Source organism: Pangasianodon hypophthalmus, chromosome 16 (genome assembly GCF_027358585.1).
Source record: "Pangasianodon hypophthalmus isolate fPanHyp1 chromosome 16, fPanHyp1.pri, whole genome shotgun sequence".
Lineage (NCBI taxonomy): Eukaryota > Metazoa > Chordata > Actinopteri > Siluriformes > Pangasiidae > Pangasianodon > Pangasianodon hypophthalmus.
Window position 1 is genome coordinate 12,551,406 of NC_069725.1, and position 21,812 is coordinate 12,573,217.

The window sequence follows — 21,812 nt, forward strand, 5'->3', positions numbered from 1 at the left end:
CTGAAAGACATTTTTAAATGGCTAAAAGGACAAACATTTGAATGCAGAAAGAGAGCAGTATATTCACCATGCTGTTTAATATAATCTTTTATATACAGAGTAGTGAATGAAAATGAAATGACAGCTGTGAACATGGATTCCTGTACACTCTATGATTACTATTAAAATAGCTGTATTACAGTTGGGAATAGACTTTTACCCATATTTGTTTGACAAACAACTTGACATAAATGACATTACAAACATTGAAAGAAACAATTTTATTGTTCCTCATTTTACCTCATTTTTACACATTGTTTGGAAGTGTAACATAATTTACGCATAGCTAAAAAAATATAGAGTGCTATCATTCACACGTATCACATGTGATGCATATGACATTCTGTTCTTTTTTGTATGCTGAGATAAATAACAAACTTAGGTGTTAAAGCTCAGCTTCAAGTAACTAAAGGAAATATGTTATACTATGCCCAAATGTAAAAATTCCAAACCTTAGTGTTATAAGCCCTGCTGGCCTGCATTCTCTAAAAGCTTTGTGGTGTTACTGGTACAAGGTGAAGAGTGCTTAATAATACTTCGTCTTCCATACAACACCATGATTATTCATGTTCCTGTGATGGTTTGCAAAAATAGGGCCCCTAGTTGGTAATTCATTAAGTTACATGTAGTATAAGTAAGAGTTTGTCTGGGTTAATTATGATTCATAAATCTGTTTAGAGTAAGTCATTCAAAGGAACACAAAGATAGTGGAATAAAAGAACCATCAAGCATTTTAAGCACACATTTCATAACACACAGACCCTCACACACAAATTGAAGTCCCCACGCTACCACACGAGGGGTCCTTCATTAAATCATGTACATTACTCAGACTAGAATGTAGGTTGCACATACAATCCTTTAGTAGAATATGGCTTTACAGAAAACTTTCAAGGCCTTATTAGTCACTTAAATGCAAACATCTTGCTTTCATCTTGCTATCAACAGCATTGAAGATAATTTAAATGGCTCTTTACTGGCTAATAAATTAGAGGTAATGGATTGCTGTCAAGTTTGGACCAAAATGGCATTCCTTGAACATCCTTTGACCATTTCAGGACAAATAATACACAAAGGCCACACATTCATTATCTAAAACAATCATAACGTAAAATATGAAATTATAAATTTTTGAAAACAAATTAAATTTATGCCACGTGTTCAGTGTCATACAATCACACACAAGTGCTAAAATAGCCAGAATGAGGCTAGCATATTTACTTAACACACCACAGGTCAGTTAATGTTTTCAATACACAATGCACAACACAAAAGATTGTCATGTGGTTTTAGTAGGAAAAAGCAACAACAGCTCAGAAAATCATATGATGACACAATGTCCATGTGAATGTATATTGCAATACCTAAAAGCCAGCTGACAGCACAAAAAGTGACTCCACACAGAGGGGAGCAAAAGGCAACTAATGAAGGTTGTAATCAAAGATATATAGTAGAGGGACATTCACAAGGATAAAACAGTAACAGTGCATGTACATGATTGAGTCAGTTGAAACTGTGATCTCTGTGAATATCTGCCCTACAAACATTGAACATTGCATACACACTAAACTTCAAGTAACTTGGTGATAAAGTGAATTTTAGTGCAGGTGATATCAGTAAATGTCACACCACATAGAGCTGATTGAGTCAAAAGTAACATTTCCATGGAGATACTTCAGTAACACAAAACACTGAAAAATGAGACACTACCATCATAACTACAGTACAGGGATTATTAAGATTGACAAATTCTCAAAGTGCAAAAGAAACATGAAATGTACCTCTACAGAAATCTCATATAGACTTGTTCTTATGATCATCTTAATTAAGCGTCATTATTATTATTACTATAAACATTGTATGATTGCTTGTTCTCCATGCATCCTTCAATGCTTTAATTTTTGCAAATGTAGCCCATCTAGAGGCCCAAAAGTCCTCTGATAGTAATTCTGTACTTTGTCTTTCACACACTCATTTTGGTTTAGAATAACACAATAAAGCTAATATGTTTCAGGTACTTTTTGCCTATGGATTACATTCTAGCAGGAGAAGCCACCTTGAACACCGGTAGTCTATGTGAAGCTTATAAATAGATTAGCAGTTCTATAATGGGAGAACTAACCATGCACCTACAACTGCTGTAGCAACAATCATCTCCAGTTGTTCAGGTGCTTCAGCTACACTGCACAATAACACAACACAAACACAAACTCACATGTATTAACACTCACTTGTAGGTTTTGTTATTTTATTTATTTTTTTTACCCCCATTTTATTTGAACAGAAGAGTACATCATGGGATCAGGAGACAGGAAGACAGAGAATTAGACATTGTGTTCTTTTCCTCACTCTGTTTATACTCCTGAAAATACCAACAGCATTGTTCATGTTTGTCAGATGACCATCAGAAGCTTCTTGTCCTGCCAACTAATTGTCGATAACAGGGTCACAGATGAGGTTTTGAAAGTAAAGGGTACCATTTTATAAAACCACAAAGGACTGACATGTTTTCAATAAAGATTTATTGATAAAACACTTCTCCCACTTTCTTCCGTCCTATATCAGGACAACATACTATATCAGGACTAGAGTTGTGATGCTTAGGATTTAACTAATAACCAAGGTGCAGTGTTAATCTTGCCTCTTGACCTGGTGTCAACTGTTCATTAACACCTCACAGTCTCTGCCAGTCTGATCTGCAAACAGCACTGTGAGCAGCTCGAGGATCCTCTCTGGTGCTCCAGGTTTGATCTCATATATTTATGCCTCCTGGCCCCCCTCCCCCTGCGGGGTAATGCCGCAAACCTCCCCCTCGTCGCAGGGAGTGCAGGGCTACGGTACAGCATCCGCGCAGCAATGCCCCAATGTTGTACATGGGCTGGCCTCCGCGCCGTGGGCCCCGACACAGCCACGCCACTGTGGGTACCACTGGCACTGCCACAGCCAAGAGATCCACTAAAAAATGGCGGCTCCAGTAGCTCTTTACAGGCACACCACAGCCAGAGCCCTCTGCGCTGGCTGCTCCTTCGTCTTGGTCTTCTTCATTATCCTCATCCACCTCTACAACAGTGACCCCATTGGTGTTGGTCTGTGAAGCTACACACTGTGGCTGGGTGGTTTGTGGGGTGGGCTCTCCATTCTCCTCCACCAATGGCATCACTGGCACAGGGCAGGAGGCAGAATCAGGGCTTGGGGGTAGATCTTGACTAGAAGGATTTAGTGCAGGATCAGTCTCTGGCATGGCTTTTGCAGTGGGCAGCACAGCAAAAGAATCATCAACAACAGCCATTGTCACAGCAGACTCGTTGGCAGCAGAGGATTTATTAAATGGTTCCACTGCAGTAAACGGCATGGTACCTAGTGCCAGAGCTGACTCTGTAGAGACAGCTGTGAAAACGGCTATCCCACCAGCTGTGGCCGTGATGACAGACTCAGTGGTGACCGAGTCTAGATCATCACCCTCATCTGACAGCCAGGTGGAGGTGGGGCTGCAGGCCTGAGAGCGGAAAGTGCGAACCTCAGCAATAGTGTCCAAGTCAGAGCCAAAAGCAGCTCCATGGACTGGGGCTGAGGCGGGTCCAGAGTCACATTCTGTCTGAATTGCCTGTTCTCGTAGGTGGTGCAGGTACAGGTGGTGATGCGACAGGCAGGGGTGGCTGATGCTCGTGGCTGCCTCTCCTCCAGAAGTTCTACCCAGGCTGCAGCGCAGTGGCAACATCCGTGTCTCTCCACAGCTCAGTGCCTCGTAGGTAGCTGAGTGTGGCAGGCGTGAGCAAGCGCTCAGCAGCGATGCTGTTTCCTCTGATAGGCAAGCAGCTTCCAGCAGCAGCTCAGCCCGTGTGGCTCCACCCCCATCCATCTCCCCACAGCACACAAAACCACTATCCTGAGTACCCTCGGCTGACAGGCAGCACGCCACATCTGAGCCACTGCCACTTTCATTGCGTTCAGGTGGTGCCAGCTCGCTCAGTTTAGTGTAGGTAGAGCTGCGGGTTAGTGAACGGGCCGGCGAGCCTTCACAAGAGCCCACTGACCCCTCACCAACCCACGGCCCTGCCCCCACTGCCCCACCCCCAGCTGGGGCCTCTGCAACTTTTGCCACTCCGGCTTGTGCCAGCTCCATGCTCTGCAGCAGGGTCTCCAACTTGTGGTTCTGGACATTGATATCTTGGAAACACTTCTGCACACCCGAGTCTGCCTCACCCAGGCTGGAGCGTACAACATCAATGACCTGCTTCAGCTGCTGGATCTCCCGGCGTGCCTCCTTCAGGGCCAGTTGGGCCTCAACACGATGGCACTCCTCCTCAATCCAGTCCTCCTGCATCCGGGACACCTGAGTCCGCAACTCATCTATCTCTGTGTCTCTGAGTAGAGAACATGATAGAACATAGTTTATTTGTATAACATGTTTATGTTAGTAATTCAAGGTGCTTTACATGGGCAGGGATGAAAACATTATAAAGAAAGCTAAACATGACAAAAAAAGAAACATGACATGAAACGTTAAATGAAGAAAATGAAGAAAACGCTAAAGAAGAAAACAGTGCTTGACAGGTAAAATGTTCTTAATCTAGTTGAAGGCAGCTAAAGTTGGTGCTGTTCTTTTATAACTGTAGACATCATCACAACTAAAAGTATCATATTTCTTCTTATTCTAAGCAATAAGCTTACTAGCTGATGAATCCATAATGAAATTAGACAGCCTACCAGGTATTTTGGTCCTATGTCATTTCTACAGGTTTAGAATATGCAGGTATATTCTGAAGAATAGGCACACTGCCTGCTTTGTCTGGGCGTTAATCTCTATGTATATCAAAGAGAGAAAGATAGATAATGATAGATAGCAGTGCGTAAGAGGAAAAAAACTGAACTCTGGTAAAGGAGCAAGGGCAGACCTTTCATGATAAATGGAGTCATACATAATAATGCAGTGAAGGGATATTAGAGATATTAGAGATATGTGCTCTGTTGTGCTATGGAATAAATGACCAGTTGTAAAGCAGTTCACATGCATATGTTCAGCATTTGTTTAAAAGGAAGGGTACTTTCCATTCATAACTGACTAAAACTACTGAAATCTTTTTATACCTCAGAAAATTTTATGCAAAGTTCTGCAAACATGCTAATCGAAATTGAACGGATTTAACCCTTTAACAGGCACACAATAAAATACTTGTACAAAAATGTTTTCAAATTCACCCTTTAGATTAGTAGTTACGGACGTCTACCTCCTGGTTGAGTTGCCTGGTAATAGTTGAAGCACCTACTGAGCACAATGGACCAGTAGTATGGTTTCGGGTTGCAACTACAAATTTAATTAATTTTGATTGTAAACTTTTCCAAGTTCTTAGATATGAAATTACAATAAAATGTTTTTAGGTATTTAGTCTCCCACACACACTAGACAGGAAGAGACCATGATTATCACGTTATATAAGACCATGTACCTTAAATAAGTAAATTACTTTCTATAAAAACAAACAAATACAACAAAATAAAACACATAAAACACAATAACACAACACAATACAAAACCATAATAAAATACAACACATCCTACACACAGAGTTTAAAACTTTATTCTACATATTTTAGTAAAATCTCGCAAAAGTTTATGCTATAGTCACTAAGTCTGTGAGTTGCCTAGTTTGTCTCATTAAATATGAGAAATAAACCCTGAGGATTGGAGTTTATGAGTGTGGGTTTCTCTTTTATATATATATATATATATATATATATATATATATATATTTTTTTTTTTTTTTGATGTATCATCTTTTTGATAATTGTTGTAAAGCAACAAGTTATCTTGATAAAACATGATATTCGTCAAATTGCTAATAAATGTAGCTTACAGCTGACCGACAGCTTGCAGTGAACTCACTGTGAACAATGAAGTCACTTCAGTTTAGCTACTAATGACCGCAGGGTAACACGTTTTAACACAACTCATATATAACTATTGCATGACTGCAATATTATACCTGGCAAGAGTGCAAAGTCAAAATCAAGGTATGTTTTATCTTTTCACATTTTAACGTTTGACATTTTAGCTTGGTAACTTGTTGAATGAGGAGTAGCGCTGGTTATATCAAAGTCCAGTGTTCATGCCGATTTCAAAGCTGTATTTCAGAAACTGAAAGCATCCCATTGTGGATGAAATTATGTCAGAAACACTTATTGTAATCCCTTGAGATAAAGAGAAAGGATGGGGACAAATTTCTGAACACTATATATTGGAATTACAGTGATAAATCTGTTCAAGTTCTGAACTCTGTGAGGAAAAACCAACTTATCTGGCAGAGTTATCGATAAGTATCGATAATAGTTTACTGGCAGTTGTGTGAGTCTGTACTATGGTGTCATGGGTAATGAAGTTTCACATAGGGACTTTACCTGTCCTGGAGTCTTTCAACAGTCTCTTTGAGCCGTGCCCTCAGATGTCTGATGCACACCTCTTTCTGCTGCAGAGGGGTCAGGTACTGCTCAGGAGGAGGTGGCTTAATACCATGGTTATCCGTGCAGGAGGTGTATTTCATATGGCGCCTGGGGAAGAGGAGTATGGAGGGAAGCTGTTAGTTAAGCCATTCTCTTTCTATGTGAGGTTGTGAGCACATACTGTGAAACCATGATATTGGGTTGTACAGTTATCATGCAATGAACCTTTTATGTAACTTCACCTCTAATCTGAATGTATTCATTTATTTTCTCATGTGCATCCAACCTGGGGGTGGGGCTGCAGTCACTCCCCTTGCATGATCCTGAGTTGCTGCTGCTGCTGAGAGAGGCATTGCCATAGGGATCACGGTTACTGATAGGCGCAGGACTCCGCCTACAGCACGGGGGAAAAGAAAAAGTTAAAGCAGCTACTGCGTAATGAACATAATGCACAACACAGGCCAATGGCAAAGAGCATTTTGTGATGGTCATAGTCACTAATTATACAAAAAATCAGCCATAAACTACTCTTGCAGTGCATAACACCAAAACATGCCCATCTACACTAACATCACTAACATGCCACAACACAGGGCGAGTAGCTCGATAGGGCCCACCACCTCTTAAGAAATAGGAAAACACAAAAGCACAGAAGTCTGAAATAAAAGAAAAATTATACAAGGTGATTTATGGGGTATGATTTAAAAAACACCAAGAAAGAAAGAATCTTTAAGAATGTAAATGTAGATCATGTTTGCAAACTGAAATCAGCCTCAAGCCAGATGGTAAAGACTAAGCAAGCAGTCCAGTCAGTAATATATGGAGCAGTATGACTTTGATAAAGTCATACTGCTCCATTTTACCGGATTGCATGTCCAGGAACTTATCATGCCTACATATGCAATCCAGTCAAATTCAAAAATGATAAAGTGAGGAGCATAGATTCATGCTAGAGGAATGCCAGAGAGAGTAAAAGAACACAAGAAACAGCACAAGGAGAGTAGGTTAAGACAGAAAGAATGGGCAATCGATGGATGATGCTCTGACCGACAGTGGCGCTCCGGAGACTTGGGTGTCAAAAATCCTCGGCTCTGCCTCATAGAGACCATAATGCCTGCCTCCATGGGGGTGTAGTCTAGTTCTATAAACCTGCAATAGTCAAAACTGACCCACATACAAGAACACACCATTACTCACGGGACTACACATAACTGCACACACCCACACACCTGTAAAGTGTTGGGATGCTTGTATTCCAGTATCCTGTTTTAATCTAAACAGTCTTGTTATATGGATTTATTCATTTTCACAGACACCTATTTTTCTTCAAGTTTTAAGCAAAGTGGTAAATTGGTTAAAGAATTCACTTTATGACCCTGATAAACACCTGAAGCCAGAAACCCTATATTAACTGTCCAGTAAGGGGTATAGACTTTTGACAGTAAACAACTAAGCAAATAACTCTTGCATGTAAATCATATTTAACACAAATTTAACATGTTAATGAAAGGTATAGTTCTACTTCTTCAAACAGTTACAAAAATGCTTTTCTGAAAAATCAGTGCTGATATTTTGTTTACGACCTTTACAAACAGACCAAAAAATACTACTCAAACAATGTCAAATCTGCTCTAAAATTGTTTTAAAATCAGTTTTGCCCCAATAAGATACAGTTGACGAAAAGAAAGAGGTGTGAGGAGAAGGAAAAGCTACATATTGACTTTACTACAGTGAACGCAGCCATGAAAAAAAAAATGAATAGCTATATTACAGAGATCATATACATATGCATGCCACTAAGTGATCTGGATTGAATTGCTTTTCTGTGTTCTTTGAACCTGTTGCAGACTTATTCCATGTAAACAAGAGTCGGTCATGCATTGTGTTAGTGTTATACTGGTTTATACTGTAATAAGAGAATGGCCAGACTGGTGCAAACTGAAAGGAAAGCTATGGTAAATTAAATAACCACTCTTTACAATTGTGGTGAGAAGAAAATCATCTCAGAATGTACACCACGCCGAATCTAGAGATGGATGGGCTAAAACAGTAGAAATCCACAGTGGTTTCCACTCCTGTAAGCAAAGAACAGGAATCTGAGGCTATAGTGGGGACAGTCTCACTGAAACTGGATAGTTGAAGATTGGAAAAAACATTGGATGATCTTTTTCCAATCTTCAACAACCCAATTTTGTTGCCCCAGTGCAGCACTAAGTTCCTTTTCTTGGCTGACAGGAGTGGAACTCAATGTGGTCTACTGCTGATGTGCTGCTGCCACATGATTGGCTGATTGGATAAATAAAAGAATGACCAGGTGTACAATGTTCCAATAAAGTGGCTGATGACTGTATATATTAAGTGAGGATTCTGTTTTGGACCTGTTCTTAGGAACCTTGCCCCTTGGACATGAATGAATGTTCCTGCCTTTTCTGTGACATGAAGTTATAGCCTTAAGCTAAGCCTTTGAGGGCACAATCTGTCAGATCTTAGATCTCAATGAAGCACTTCTCACTTTAAGTGTCCTCCCAAAAGCAGAGAATATTAAACCAAGCAACAGGCAAACACTAGACAAATCCAACAGTGGGCTGAGGGAAGCTTAAAGGATAAATGCTCTTTAATATCTCCAAAATTTTCCCTCATGGGGGAATTAAATCCCCAGGCAGGACATGAATGGAAGCAATGTTCATTTATAGGTTGAGAGACTAGGAACTGTGGTCAGGCTAGACATTGGCTCATAACTGAACTTGTAACAAAGGAAATACTGATACAAGGTCCTAACACAGGCTGCAAGTTAATTTGGATATTCACCAAGAAGAACGAACAGCTATCAATGTCAGTCAAGAGTCAAAAGTGTTTTTAATGCCAAAAGCTCAATGAGCCACAGAGTAGCTTCATCTCCCAACCCAGAATGTTTATATCACAGCAACAAACCATTCATAAGCAAGGTTCTATTCAGAATACATGCCTTTTCCTCCAGCCTACTTCTTCCAAGGCTGTAGGGATGGGTATGGGGAAAGATGCAAAAAGAAGTGATGAAGATGAAGCAAAGGAATGCAGACATAAGAAATCTGGTATCATTACTGATAGCAGAGCGAGAGACAGCCAGGGACAGTGGACACCAGGGTACGTCCATCATACTGTGTTCTATAAGATGGACTGGCTCAAGCGCAGTGCTAATGATGCTGTGTGGTGAAAGAGATGCTATATTTAGTTGTGCAGAAGTAGAGCAAAAAAGGAAATTAGAACGTATAGTTCTAATATATAATAAGTTATTAAAGTCATGTACTCTCTGGGTACTATTTTAGATTTTTTCAGAAATCTCTGTCACTCAGTATCTCTGTCACACAGATCTTAGGTTGAGAAGCAACAGCTACAGACACAACAGCCACTAAGGGGTGCAATTTCCCATTAAGTGAGTGGAAGCCACCTATAGGCCCAACCCTTAACCAGTCCCTAACCACCGTACTTATACAACCTATTTATACAGCCTTTTGGCCTAAGAGAATAGGGAATCAAAACTTAGTAAAAGTTTCAATATAAAAAAATATAAAAAATATTTTTCATTGCAACATTTTTAATATGTTTGGTTTAATAAAAATGAACAAAAAAAAAACAAAACAAAAACCAAAACAAAAACAAAACATATTTAAATAATAGCTATATTACAGAGATTGTGTACATACAGTGTGTGCACTACTGAGTGAGCTGGATTGAATTGCTGACAATTTGACACTGTCCTGGAATATTCCATTCTTTGAAGCTGTTTTAATAAGTTCGTAAGCTCAGATGTGCTCATGAGCAGACTTAATCAACAAAAACATGAGAAATTCAAGTGTTGTGCCAGTGTTATAATGTTTCATTTTTAATGTAGTGTTACATAACCATGAGATCCATAACTCATGTTTTCTCACACATAAACATCATTTTTCTCATAAATAACACACATAAAAGCATAAATTACCCATTATGTGGCCATAAAGCATGTGCATGTATTACATTTTTCTGACTTTGATTTATCCCATCACTCATCACTAACTATCTATATCATTGACTTGTTGATCATGGTGTTGAGTCTAATATCTGTCTCATAACGAATCTGTCAGTTTTTTCAGTTAAAGAAATACAGCTCTACAGTACATCTCAAAAATTCAACTTGGCTATTCTAATCAAGTTGCACTGGTAGAAGGATCGGATTAACAATGTCACGATTTGTAAATGTGGCATATGTCAACTTATCTTGTATTTAAGCAAAATTTACCCTTAGAGTTAAATGGGTCTATATCTTACTTGCTATTCACAACTGTACAGATGCACCTGCCACCAGGGACAGCACATTTAAAGGGTTTTGGGTGTGTACATTTTATAAATATTGTTTACATTGCTAAAAGTGTAGTTGAAGATACACTGGGCACCCACTGATTTTGATTTTATAGCTATTTCTACTTAAATCTTTAAAAATATTGTCCCCATATTCTTCTCAATTTGGTCACCTGCCAATTTCCAGCTCTCCTCCATCATACAATAGCTACTAGCCAGGAAGGGTGAAGGCAAGCACGTGCTTCCTCTGAGACACATAAAGCCTGCCAATAGCCCAATAGCATCTTTTTGGACTGCTGCTCATGATGCATCACAGGGCAGCATAACACTCTGAAAGGAAAGGGCTGGCTACCTTCTTTCACATACATTACCTCACAGATGCCTACAACTGACTAGTGTTGCTATGCTTGACAGGAGAGAAAGATTATCCCATCCCTCCCAAACAGAGAGCAAGGCCATGACCGTGGAGAGCTATGTCATCGCTGGGATTCGAAACTGATGATAGGATAAATGCTCTTCTTTTGTGAAACTTGAGACCTTTTTTCCTTTTTTTTTTCTTTTTTTTTTTTTTTTTAAATTCAGTTTTCAAAATCAAAAGACATGGGTATGGGTCAATGGGACACTCACTGCTAAATAGTGACCAGAACTAAATTGTCTACCTTGCCTATTCAATCCTTTTACATCCCTAGTGTGAGTTAAGGGATGGTTATAGATTGGACCTGGCTTCATGGGTGTATTGCAGATTTCTATAACTACTAACAATAGTGCTCTCTACTATAACCATGTCCTACGTATGGTATTGAATCTGAGGCTCACGGAGGGGGTGAAGAAGGAGAGGACAGTATTTGCTGCAAGCGCCATTTGGGCTGCAGGGCCTTCAGAGGATTGAATCTGAGGAGAGAGACAAGACAGAGAGGCAGAGAGCTGGGCTCTACCAGAAGCAAAGATGTTATTGCTTCTAATAATATTTTTTTTATTATCTAAAGCTGACTCTATTATTACTACTACAAATATTTTATACAAATACTTATATATGCAAAAGTTTTACAATCACTTTTGCAGACAGAAGCATGTTTAAACATACCTTAGTAATTTGAAGACAATCACACCAATGGCAACTCCAAGACAGAATAGATCGTTAACATATATTTCAATCTATTGTCGTATCTATTATGATCACATAAAATCTCCTATGTCAAATTTTGTTAATGCAATCAGTAATTACATTAAAGCATCTTATCCAAGAAGCAATTGCTAGGATTAGTGCTAAGTATGCTGGCTTTAAAATCTTTTACTCAGCATGGCAACTTAAGGCAATCATCCATCTTCTTGGGGAAAAAGAGACCGAGAGTGAAAGCACAGTTATAAACACAAAGTTAAAGAGCTCACACAGCCAAGCAGAGAGAAAGAGAATGAAAGAGACTCATTATCTTTTACATCAATCAGCCATAACATTAAAACCACTGACAGGTGAAGAGAATAGTGTTGATTATCTCATTACAATGGCACCTGTCAAGGGGTGGGATATATTAGGCAGTGAACAGTCAGTTCTTGAAGTTGATGTGTTGGAAGCAGGAAAAATGGGCAAGCGTAAGGATCTGAGAGACTTTGACAAAGGCCAAATTGTGATGGCTAGACGACTGGGTTAGAGCATCTCCAAAACAGCAGGTCTCGTGGGGTATTACCAGTATGCAGTGGTTAGTACCTACCAAAAGTAGTCCAAGGAAGGACAACCGGTGAACTGGCAACACGGTCATGGGCGCCCAAGGCTCACTGATGCGCGTGGGTTGCAAAGGCTGACCCGTCTAGTCCGATCCCACAGAAGAGCTACTGTAGCACAAATTGCTGAAAATGTACAGACCAAGTACACCCCTTCATGGCAACGGTATTCCCTAATGGCAGTGGCCTCTTTCAGCAGAATCATGCACCTTGCCACACTGCAAAAACTGTTCAGAAATAGTTTGGGAACATGACAAAGAGTTCATGGTGTTGACTTGGCCTCCAAACTCCCCAGATCTCAAATCGATCGAGCATCTGTGGGATGTAATGGACAAACAAGTCCGATCCATTGAGGACCCACCTCGCAATTTACAGGACTTAAAGGATCTGCTGCTAACGTCTTAGTGCCAGATACCACTGCACACCTTCAGAGGTCTCGTGGAGTCCATGCCTTGATGGGTCAGAGCTGTTTTGGTGGCACAATATTAGGCAGCTGGTTTTATTGTTTTGGCTGATCGGTGTATATGTAACTCAAAAATTAAACAAATCTTTCCTGCAAACTAAACTTAAACTTCAATATGCGATATTCAGATATCTTGATCCACAAACTAGAAAAGGATATAATAAACCTAAAATAGGATATAATAAACCTAAAATCTACAGTGTCTACTGTGCAGTGTTATATATAGTCTCTCATATTATTATTATTTGTAAATTTTATTATTATATGTCTTGCCATCTTATTGGTATCTGTGCTCTGGAAGCTTCATAACAAGTCAAATTCCTTGTGTGTGTGTGTGTGTGTGTGTGTGTGTGAGCACACTTTGCAATAAAAGCTCATTCTGATTCTGATTCTAAAAAGAACAGCATATAGGATGTCTCATTTTGCATGATCAAAATGAAAAAAAATGTTGACATAAAAAGCAGGAAAGGCAGGAATAAATGTGAGACTTAAGTAAAAGGTGCAGCTGAGTTGCCTCCAGAATGTGACAGGAGACAGATTACACGGAATCAAAAAAAAAAAAGGTCAGCACCCTACCTGCGGGACCCAGAAGTAGATCTCTTATTGACAGGTGAAGACATGGAGGCAAGCTAGCACACTCTCTGCAGCTCAGTGTCTCGCTCCTATCCTCCCTCTGTTTCTCCTCCACTTAGCACAGCTCGAACAGCTTAGCTCAAACCAGCCTGAGGAAAAAAAACAATAAGGCAACACACCATACAGAATTGCTGAGTTGCTGAAAAAACAAAAACAAAAAAAAAAAAAACATGGAGCAGATGCAGATTTAGTGACTGTGCTTTAGAGGTTAACATTAAGCATTAATGCAATACCAGTCTGCAATATAATACTACAGTATAGAATAAAACATTAAGTCAAACACACATCAACACCAGCAAATGAAAAAAATCAGCAAAGCTGCATATATAAATCAGAGATCAGACTCCACATACAGGAGACTATGATCTCGCTCCATGGACAGACATTTACAGCTGACAATTTATAAAATCTCAGAGTCACAGAAAATACTCTGTGAAGGCAGACAGATTATTTAAATGATCTTTTCTACCTTTAACTAAAACAAAATTTACTATGAGTTGTGAGGTAGGTTGTCTACAAGTAGGCAGCTATTGGAGTTCTCTGTTCTCTCTTCTTCATCTTCCTTCTCCTCAATTTTTTCCTGTCACTCACTATTTTTTGTGTTCCCATTAGCCATGAACACCAGGCAGTATTGCCAAATTTTAACTATTTTTAAACTCTTTAAGTGTAATGTTTAAGTGTCCTTTGTTACTTTCTCAGAGTTGCCACATTAAATTTCGTTGTATTCTATACAATGACAATAAAGTGTCTTTCTTCTTCTTTCTTCTTCTTATCTTTTCCTTTGCCCTACCAAACCTTTTATGGGCCTCTGAGCGCTCTGATTCCATTTTCTAGATTATAGTAAATGAAGCAAAATCCAGCAAAAATGATTGACCTCATCACTTAAAACTGACCAGAATACAGGTGGGATGAAAAATAGCATCTCAGATGCTTAAAACCCACTTGTTTGCTATTGTTGATACAGTGATCTGAACAACTCTGAACAACTTCTCAATGTACAATGTTTCTAGCAAAAAATAGGTTTGCCTAGTCATGTTAAGATATCTCAACAAAAAAGAAAGTGCAAATAGGAAAATAGGAAAAGGAAAGGAAAGGAAACATGGTAATAATGAAAATGCTGAAAATATCTGATAAAAACTTGCTGAATTGAAGGATAATTAGGCCTAACTATACTATAAGTTTAAAACTTCAAATTCTCATACGATCTGAAGTCACAAAGGTGATTCATTCACTTTCATTATCCTGGTCACTGTTGGAGTGGATCAGCAGCCAATCCCAGGAACAGGATGCCAGTTCAGGGCACACACATTCACAGATTCATTCACTTTTAGGTGAAAGTTAATGTCATCAATTCACCTACTGGAGGCAAGAGGAAACCGGAGAACCCAGAGGCAACCCATGAGGACACTGGGAGAATGTGTGAAATTCCACACAGACAGTAACTGGAGCTCAGACTGAGATGACAACATTACCCATTGTGCTACTATGCTGCCCGTCACAAAGGTAATGTGTAGCAAAATCCAATCCTAATTAGATTTTTCTGACCACGGTAGCCAGTGCAGTGTGCTGCTGAAGTTAGCTTTTTGAAAATGTTTCTATTACTTTCCCAGGACACAAACGCATCTACCTATCTACATATATCAAAACAAGAAACTGGAGATGACAGCATAGTTACCTCTATTCTGTGAGTTTGGTTAGCAGGTGTCCTCTGTGCAGCCTTGTTATATCAGACACCTTTATAGATGTAGAAACACACAACTCACCTTGCTGAATACATCTTTAATCACACCCTGTTGTATACAGCTTCAAACACCCTGCTGTATAAAGCTGATGGGGGAAAGGGGAAGCATGCTCCAGGGACTTTATACCTCTCCATACTGTAGTGTACATTGTGCATTTTCTGCAAGGGTTTGCTTTAACTGTTCCAAAATGCTAAAACTGGTTTACTTGATGACTATGCATTCTCTTGGTTATCTACACCCCAGAGCATTTAGCTACTCCAAGGGAAATATGACCTTGAACTATTTTACAAATACCACAAAAATCCTCATCCATTGCAAATAACATGCTCGCATGTGTTTTACCTTAAGAATTTCACTTCACATATTTGCTAGGGGAGCCAGTAAATGTCTGGTTTATAGATGTACCAAATTAGTTGTTAGATGTATGGCTGTTCAAACAAGTAGTACCTTGGCAGTATATCTTCTTCCTTGTAGTGTACAGTATTTGTAGTTTTATTAGCTATTATACTGTAGACTTCTTCTGCGTTGAGAGTACTTACAGCTCAACGAAATATAACAGCCCAGCTGACATTGCACAGTAGTTTCATAGAAAGGCTTTTCTTTGGATTGGGCTTGGTTTTGCATTGTACAGAATACAGCATGACCTTGAGGGACGCCTTATGGAGCATCTTTCTAAAAACAAAATGGGTTATTGTACCAGTCTTATCAGGGTGCACTAACTGCAATAATGCACCCTGGGAGTCCCTCACACATGACTCATGAAAGTGAGTCACTCCCTTCCACCCTCCCCATAGGCGCCCCCCCACCAACTGTGAAAACACACATACACACACCACTGCCACAGACATACACAGTCATAAATACTCACACAAATTAAAAGGATCCGTGGCTTTTTTTCTCTCAAGCCTTTGCAACAAAAAATTTAGACTCTAGTTCTACCTTGCAAGGTCATATTCATCACTACACATCAAAAAAGTGCTGTATCATCCTCCTTTACAGTGACTGGGGTGACCTCAGGTTGGTCTGTAAGACACAGGAAAGGCAGCCCAGAACTAAGCTTGCAGATAAAGTTGAGTGTATGACAGTCAGTATTTCACCTTTTCCCCTGGACTTCTATTATACATATTAAAACACACAATGATAGCTAGACCCTGGGACCCAGATAAAGCCAATTCCATTTAATTGAGGATAAGCACTAGAGGTAACCTGACCTTAGTGCGGTGGTATACAGACCACAGTGAATCAGCTAGTGAGCATGCTTGTGTTTTAATTATTTATAACTTGCAGAAGGGATTAGGCTTAACCGATTATACTCATACTGAACATATGATAATATCATAAACGTTATGTAACATAAGCAACTGACAGAGTCTGTTATACATTCATATATTAAACTAACTAGATTAGACCAAAAGTATTGGTTCAGCATAAATATGCCAGTGTATAATTGTCTGCATCAGCACAAAACAGCAAACAGAAGAATGGGGTCCCAACTCAGTGTGGTCTTCTGCTGTTGTCGCCCATGATTCCAAGTGTTGTGCATTCAGAGATGCTTTTCTGCTCACCATGGTTGTAAAGAGTGGGTATTTGAGTTAGGATAGCCTTCCTGTCAGCTCAAAAAGGTCTGGCCATTCTTTCTGACCTATAAACACTACGTATACAGCCAAAAGTTTGTGGACACCTGGCCATCACACCCGTATGTGCTTTTTCAACATCCAATTCCAAATTTAGACCCCTTTTGCTGTTATAATAACCTCCACTATTTTGGGAAGGCGTTCCACTAGATTTAGGAGCATGGTTCCAGGGATTTGTGCCCATTCAGCCACAAGAGAATTAGTGATGTCAGGCAAGGAGGCCTGGGGTGCAGTTGGCATTCCAATTCATCCCAAAGGTGTTCAGTGGGGTTGAGGTCAGGGCTATGTGCAGGCCACTTGAGTTCTTCTGGTCACTCCTTTGTAAACCCTGTCTTCATGGACCTCGCTTTGTGCACAGGAGCATTGTCATGCTGGAACATTTTTGGGCCCCTTAATTCCAGTGAAGGGAAACTGTAATGCTAAAGTATACAAAGACATTCTATACAGTTGCGTGCTACACAATTGTGTGACACAAAGGTTAATGTGTAAACCAGTCAAGGCATTGGCACTATTAACCTCGCCCACTTGTATTTACCAATGTGCCAGTAATAACAAATGGGTTCCTAACAGGAAACTTGTTCATTTGATGTCAATACACCTGGCCTCCATCGTTAGTTATAAAGCTAATTAATATTTAAAAGGTTTTCTAATAGGCAGCTATTGACATGATGGTTCGCATTTGTGTCATCTTTGGAATAAGGATGGACTTATACGACACACACGAAAAAAGAATATCCATCACAAAACACATAGCAAATTAAAAACCTCTATCATGAATCTGTCATGCTAAGTCACTAGGATCTGCAGTCTAATTAGTAAGGCAGTTTTGAATCTTCCAGTTTAGCTGAGTTCAAGTTTTTTCTTTGGAGGTGTTTTACTGAGTGTATGTGAATGTGGCATGGTTTCATTGTGGGTTCAAGTGGGTTCACTTGTCCCCTTAGAGGGAAGGATGCAAATCAATACCAAGTTATTCTTACTGATCAGCTTTATCCTCTGATGAAACATTTATATCCTGATGGCCTCTTCCAGAATGAAAATGTCCCTATCCACAGGGCATGAGGGCTCACTGAATGGTTAGATGATTAAGAAAATGATGCTGTTCCACCCCTCCAGTAAAATTCAAGAGACATGTAGAATCTGTGCCAAGGAGCACTGAAGCTGTTACCTTACTAAGACACTTCATGTTTTTTCCCCCTTAATTTGCCACCATTTTGTTTACAGTGCAGTCCCATTTAATTAGTCAAGATTTTTTGTTGTTGTTTTGCCTGTGTACTCTAACGATGTACTCACTACTGTGAACTCTAACTGTCACCTCACCAATCAGTGCAGCTTTATCAGTTTCCAGCTAGCTCATAGCATTCCAGACTTTCATATTATTGCATTTATCCTGATACCCACCTCCAATACGCTACACAAACAGCACTTCAATCAGACCATCACACTTATTCTGGCTAGGCTGTACCTTGCTGAGGGTCAAACATGTAACCATTTTGTTAGATTTGGTTTTAAATTGTTATACTATACCACAGGTTTTCAATCCTGGTATATATAGTGTATATAATCAGGGAAATTGCAGTGGATGCAATCGATGTTGCACTGTACATGATTAACCAGTACTGAGAATTTTAGCAAGAGCATCACAGGATCTAATAATTTATTTCATTTACAGAACAAGCATTTCTTTAGAAATGAGAGTTGACTCTCAGACAAAGTGCTGACATGTTCATGCACAATACATCACTGCTCTACTTCAGCTTTGATTCGAGGATACTGATCCCTTTTATACATAGTTCCCCTACTTTTAGAGGCCCTTAAGCAACTGGCCAATTGACTATTATTATATGCAAATATGTATAAATAGCATAGTATAGTATTCTCTGATGGGTTGTGATATTAGAAAGGAGGGCTAAAAGTGAAATATCTACTGGCCTACTCAGTTCATGCTATGTTTGCTCTGAATACCAAACCCTGTAACCTTTTTTTTTTTCCAAAAAAAGGAAAAATGCATGCTAGATTAAATACTCCACCTAATTTACATTAATTATACCCGTGACTATATTTCTCATGCGCCTACTCAATCACTGCTGAGAATGTGTTACGGATGTGTCAGTGACAACGTCTGAAAATTCTTAGTCCCAACGCACAGAAATCTAGAGGGCATTTAATTCTGTGTAATCACCTGACATGACTGTCACTGTTAGACTGCATGAATCTTCAGGCTGGGCTACATATAAATCAGTCCAGCTTACCACATACCATAGTGTGTATTGGCGTCATTGGTGGTCATATAAATCTTTGGTTCAATATAAATCTGAAATAATCTGCCTTAAGAATTTTGCTAACAGCATATAATCTGCAGTGGATGCCAAAGATGATATATGGATGTATTTTTATCTATGAAACACGGACCACTTATACTTTATAGTATTGTTGTATACTGTAAATAGTGTAATATAAATAAATACTACAGAGAAATGGTGCTTTGCCATGGATGGCAATGAAATCTACTGAACAAGACATGCACAGAAAAACAAAACACATGAGGCTGCACACCAACAGGGCGAAAGAAGTCTCCATGGAGACGGCCACTACTCCAGAATGTGATAAACCCAAAGTGTAATGATTAGGTCTCAACATGCTGTTTTAGTGGAGTGATACAGAGCAGAGAACAGACCAAGAAAGTAACAGGCCTACCTGCTTATTTTGACCAGAGCAGTTGCCAAAACACAGGCAGAGATGGTCAGACTGGTAGACTATATTTGCAGGTTGGTAAGTGCTGGTAGAAAGGAGCCTGAAGTACTGCTGTCAATGCAGAATTTTAGGCAAGTTGTTTTTATGCAAATTACCCAACAGTATGACATGTCACGTCTTACCAGCTGGCAAAGATGGTCTACCAGCTTCACCAGCTCGGCTTGTGTTTCGGCAGCTGGTATCTGGTCAGACCATGTTGGATTTTTCAGCAGGGCAATCATTTATTAAATGAGAACGTTCTTAAATTTGAGACATGTAAGACCTTACATGACAACAGGGAGAATTGAGAAGGGAAAAAAAATCTTCCCAGTGATTGTACACGCCAAACAACTGGATTGTGCATAATACACCTTGACAATAGGGGTACTGGTAATACTTTAGGACAATTTCTAATAATTCGAATATATTTGCGACACGAGTAAAAAATGTGCAAGGTCACACCAGGCCCTATCACGCAAGCCTCCCGCACCTGTCACGACTCACGAGGCACAAAACCAGCACACGTCCAGCCGTCATTAAAAGGATCCATATGCAAACAGCCAGGATTTACAGGAAAACACATCTATGCAACTGTATTTCAGACAATTGTGCACGTGCGGCACCTGGAAAATAACGCACCGACCCGCACTCACGCGCCGCATACCCTCTGCAGCCAAACATCTGTTGTGCGCAGTCACAGCTGCATCTGACACTTCCAACCCCAACACTCCAGCCCTGATGACACCAACACAGGCAACGCTACGTGCATATAAAACATGGTACATGTAAATCCACTTTGCTGCATGTGTTCCATGTGTCCTTTATACAGTCCTTCGTGTGTCCTACAGGCAGAAGTCATGCAGCATCATATCATCCTTTTCCGTGTTTTGATCCCAAGTCTGCCTTGGAGACACGTTCTGACACGTTCTGCATACCTGTTTACCGCCTCCCGCTTTTGGTGCAGGATTTCCTCGTTTCATTGAAGAGCTGTCGTGGCGTTTCCCCCGCGCTGCTCGGGCGCGGACTGCACCGACAGCGCGCACAGGGAAGGCTGGCGGGAAGCGACGCCTGTGCGTGAGGTTTGTTTGCAATCCGTGCGAGGAAAAACGACCACAGCTGAGACGAAAGCAGACGCGTAATATGACGTCAGGTCTCCTTAAAGCGGAACGCAACGCGATCAGACAGAGAGAGTGCACGTCGCGTAGGACGCACGCGGAAACGCGCTGTGCCAAAATTCGCACACGTTGAAGGAAAAATAGCCAAACGAGTTGCAAAAAAAAAAACAAAAAAAACAACTGGCCTCTGCTTAGCGTTAATCGTGCAAAGGTGAAACAATATAGGCTGGAATCTAATTAATAAACGCAGTACTGGCTTGTATAACCCAAAAAGATTTTAAAAAATTATTGCATTTCTTTTAATCTGAATAACTAATCACTGAAGAATGGCTGTGTTCATAGTAATAAGTCAGGTGTGTTCTACTTCACGCAGGCCTGGGCTTGGCACAATGCATCCTGGTTAGATTTTTATTTTAAAAAATCTGACTTCCATCAGCGCAAAATCTTTCAGATCCTCCTAGATCTGTATTCCTCTTTGGAAGTCATAAAAAGGAAGCTATCCACTGTAGGCTTGCCAGCAGAAAATCCGCACTGGGCCAAGGGGGAAACTGCTGTAGGCCCTGGATAGCCCCCTGTGTAACCCCACAGTGGGTTGCCCACAGAAAACCCTCATGGGGGCCCAAAAGTGCTACCCCACAGGGGGCCAGTGTGCGTTTTCTATAGGCAAGCCTAACTGTGGGCTTGCCTGCAGAAAGCCCACATAGGGACCCCACAGGGTAAAACTGCTGTGGGCCCTGCATGGGCTAACCCATATGGGGCCCATGTGGGATTAGTGTGGGTGTGCCCTGTCCACACTGCCCCACAGTAAACCCACACCTACCCATGTTTGCTGGGCTTGTTTGAATAATTCATTCAGTAAGAGGCGAAATGGGAATACACCCAGGATTGGACACCAGTCCATTGCAGAACACCAAGCACACACTCATTCTCACTTAGGGGCAATGTAGTGTAGGCAGTCCACCTACTTTCATTTTTTGGGGGA

General features: G+C 40.3%; 1 protein-coding gene across 4 annotated transcripts; it reads right to left on the reverse strand.

Annotated features, from left to right (window-relative positions):
* Window positions 1-58: 58 nt before the first annotated feature.
* On the reverse strand, window positions 59-21,088 carry snphb (syntaphilin b). 4 transcript variants are annotated; one of them, XM_026920421.3, is made up of 7 exons: window positions 20,651-21,088; window positions 13,553-13,698; window positions 11,611-11,685; window positions 7,525-7,641; window positions 6,764-6,871; window positions 6,436-6,585; window positions 59-4,403 (listed from the first exon to the last, which is right to left on the reverse strand). In XM_026920421.3, the coding sequence occupies exons 2-7, from the start codon at window positions 13,594-13,596 to the stop codon at window positions 2,792-2,794; spliced, it is 2,106 nt and encodes a 701-aa protein (XP_026776222.2). In that variant the 5' UTR covers window positions 13,597-13,698; window positions 20,651-21,088; the 3' UTR covers window positions 59-2,791. The 4 variants fall into 4 exon arrangements, with proteins under 4 accessions (XP_026776222.2, XP_026776224.2, XP_026776223.2 ...); XM_026920423.3 differs by lacking the exon at window positions 7,525-7,641; XM_026920422.3 differs by lacking the exon at window positions 11,611-11,685 and having other exon boundaries at window positions 20,651-21,085.
* Between the last annotated feature and the right edge of the window lie 724 nt (window positions 21,089-21,812).

Bases quoted from the DNA above. Each gene is read 5' to 3' on its own strand.
- snphb (XM_026920421.3), bottom strand. From the start codon at position 13,596: ATGTCTTCACCTGTCAATAAGAGATCTACTTCTGGGTCCCGCAG. The intron at 7,642-11,610 runs GTGAGCCTCAGA...TATGTGGGTCAG, and splicing joins TCTCCTTCTTCACCCCCTCC to TTTTGACTATTGCAGGTTTA. The intron at 4,404-6,435 runs GTAAAGTCCCTA...TTCTCTACTCAG, and splicing joins GTTGAAAGACTCCAGGACAG to AGACACAGAGATAGATGAGT.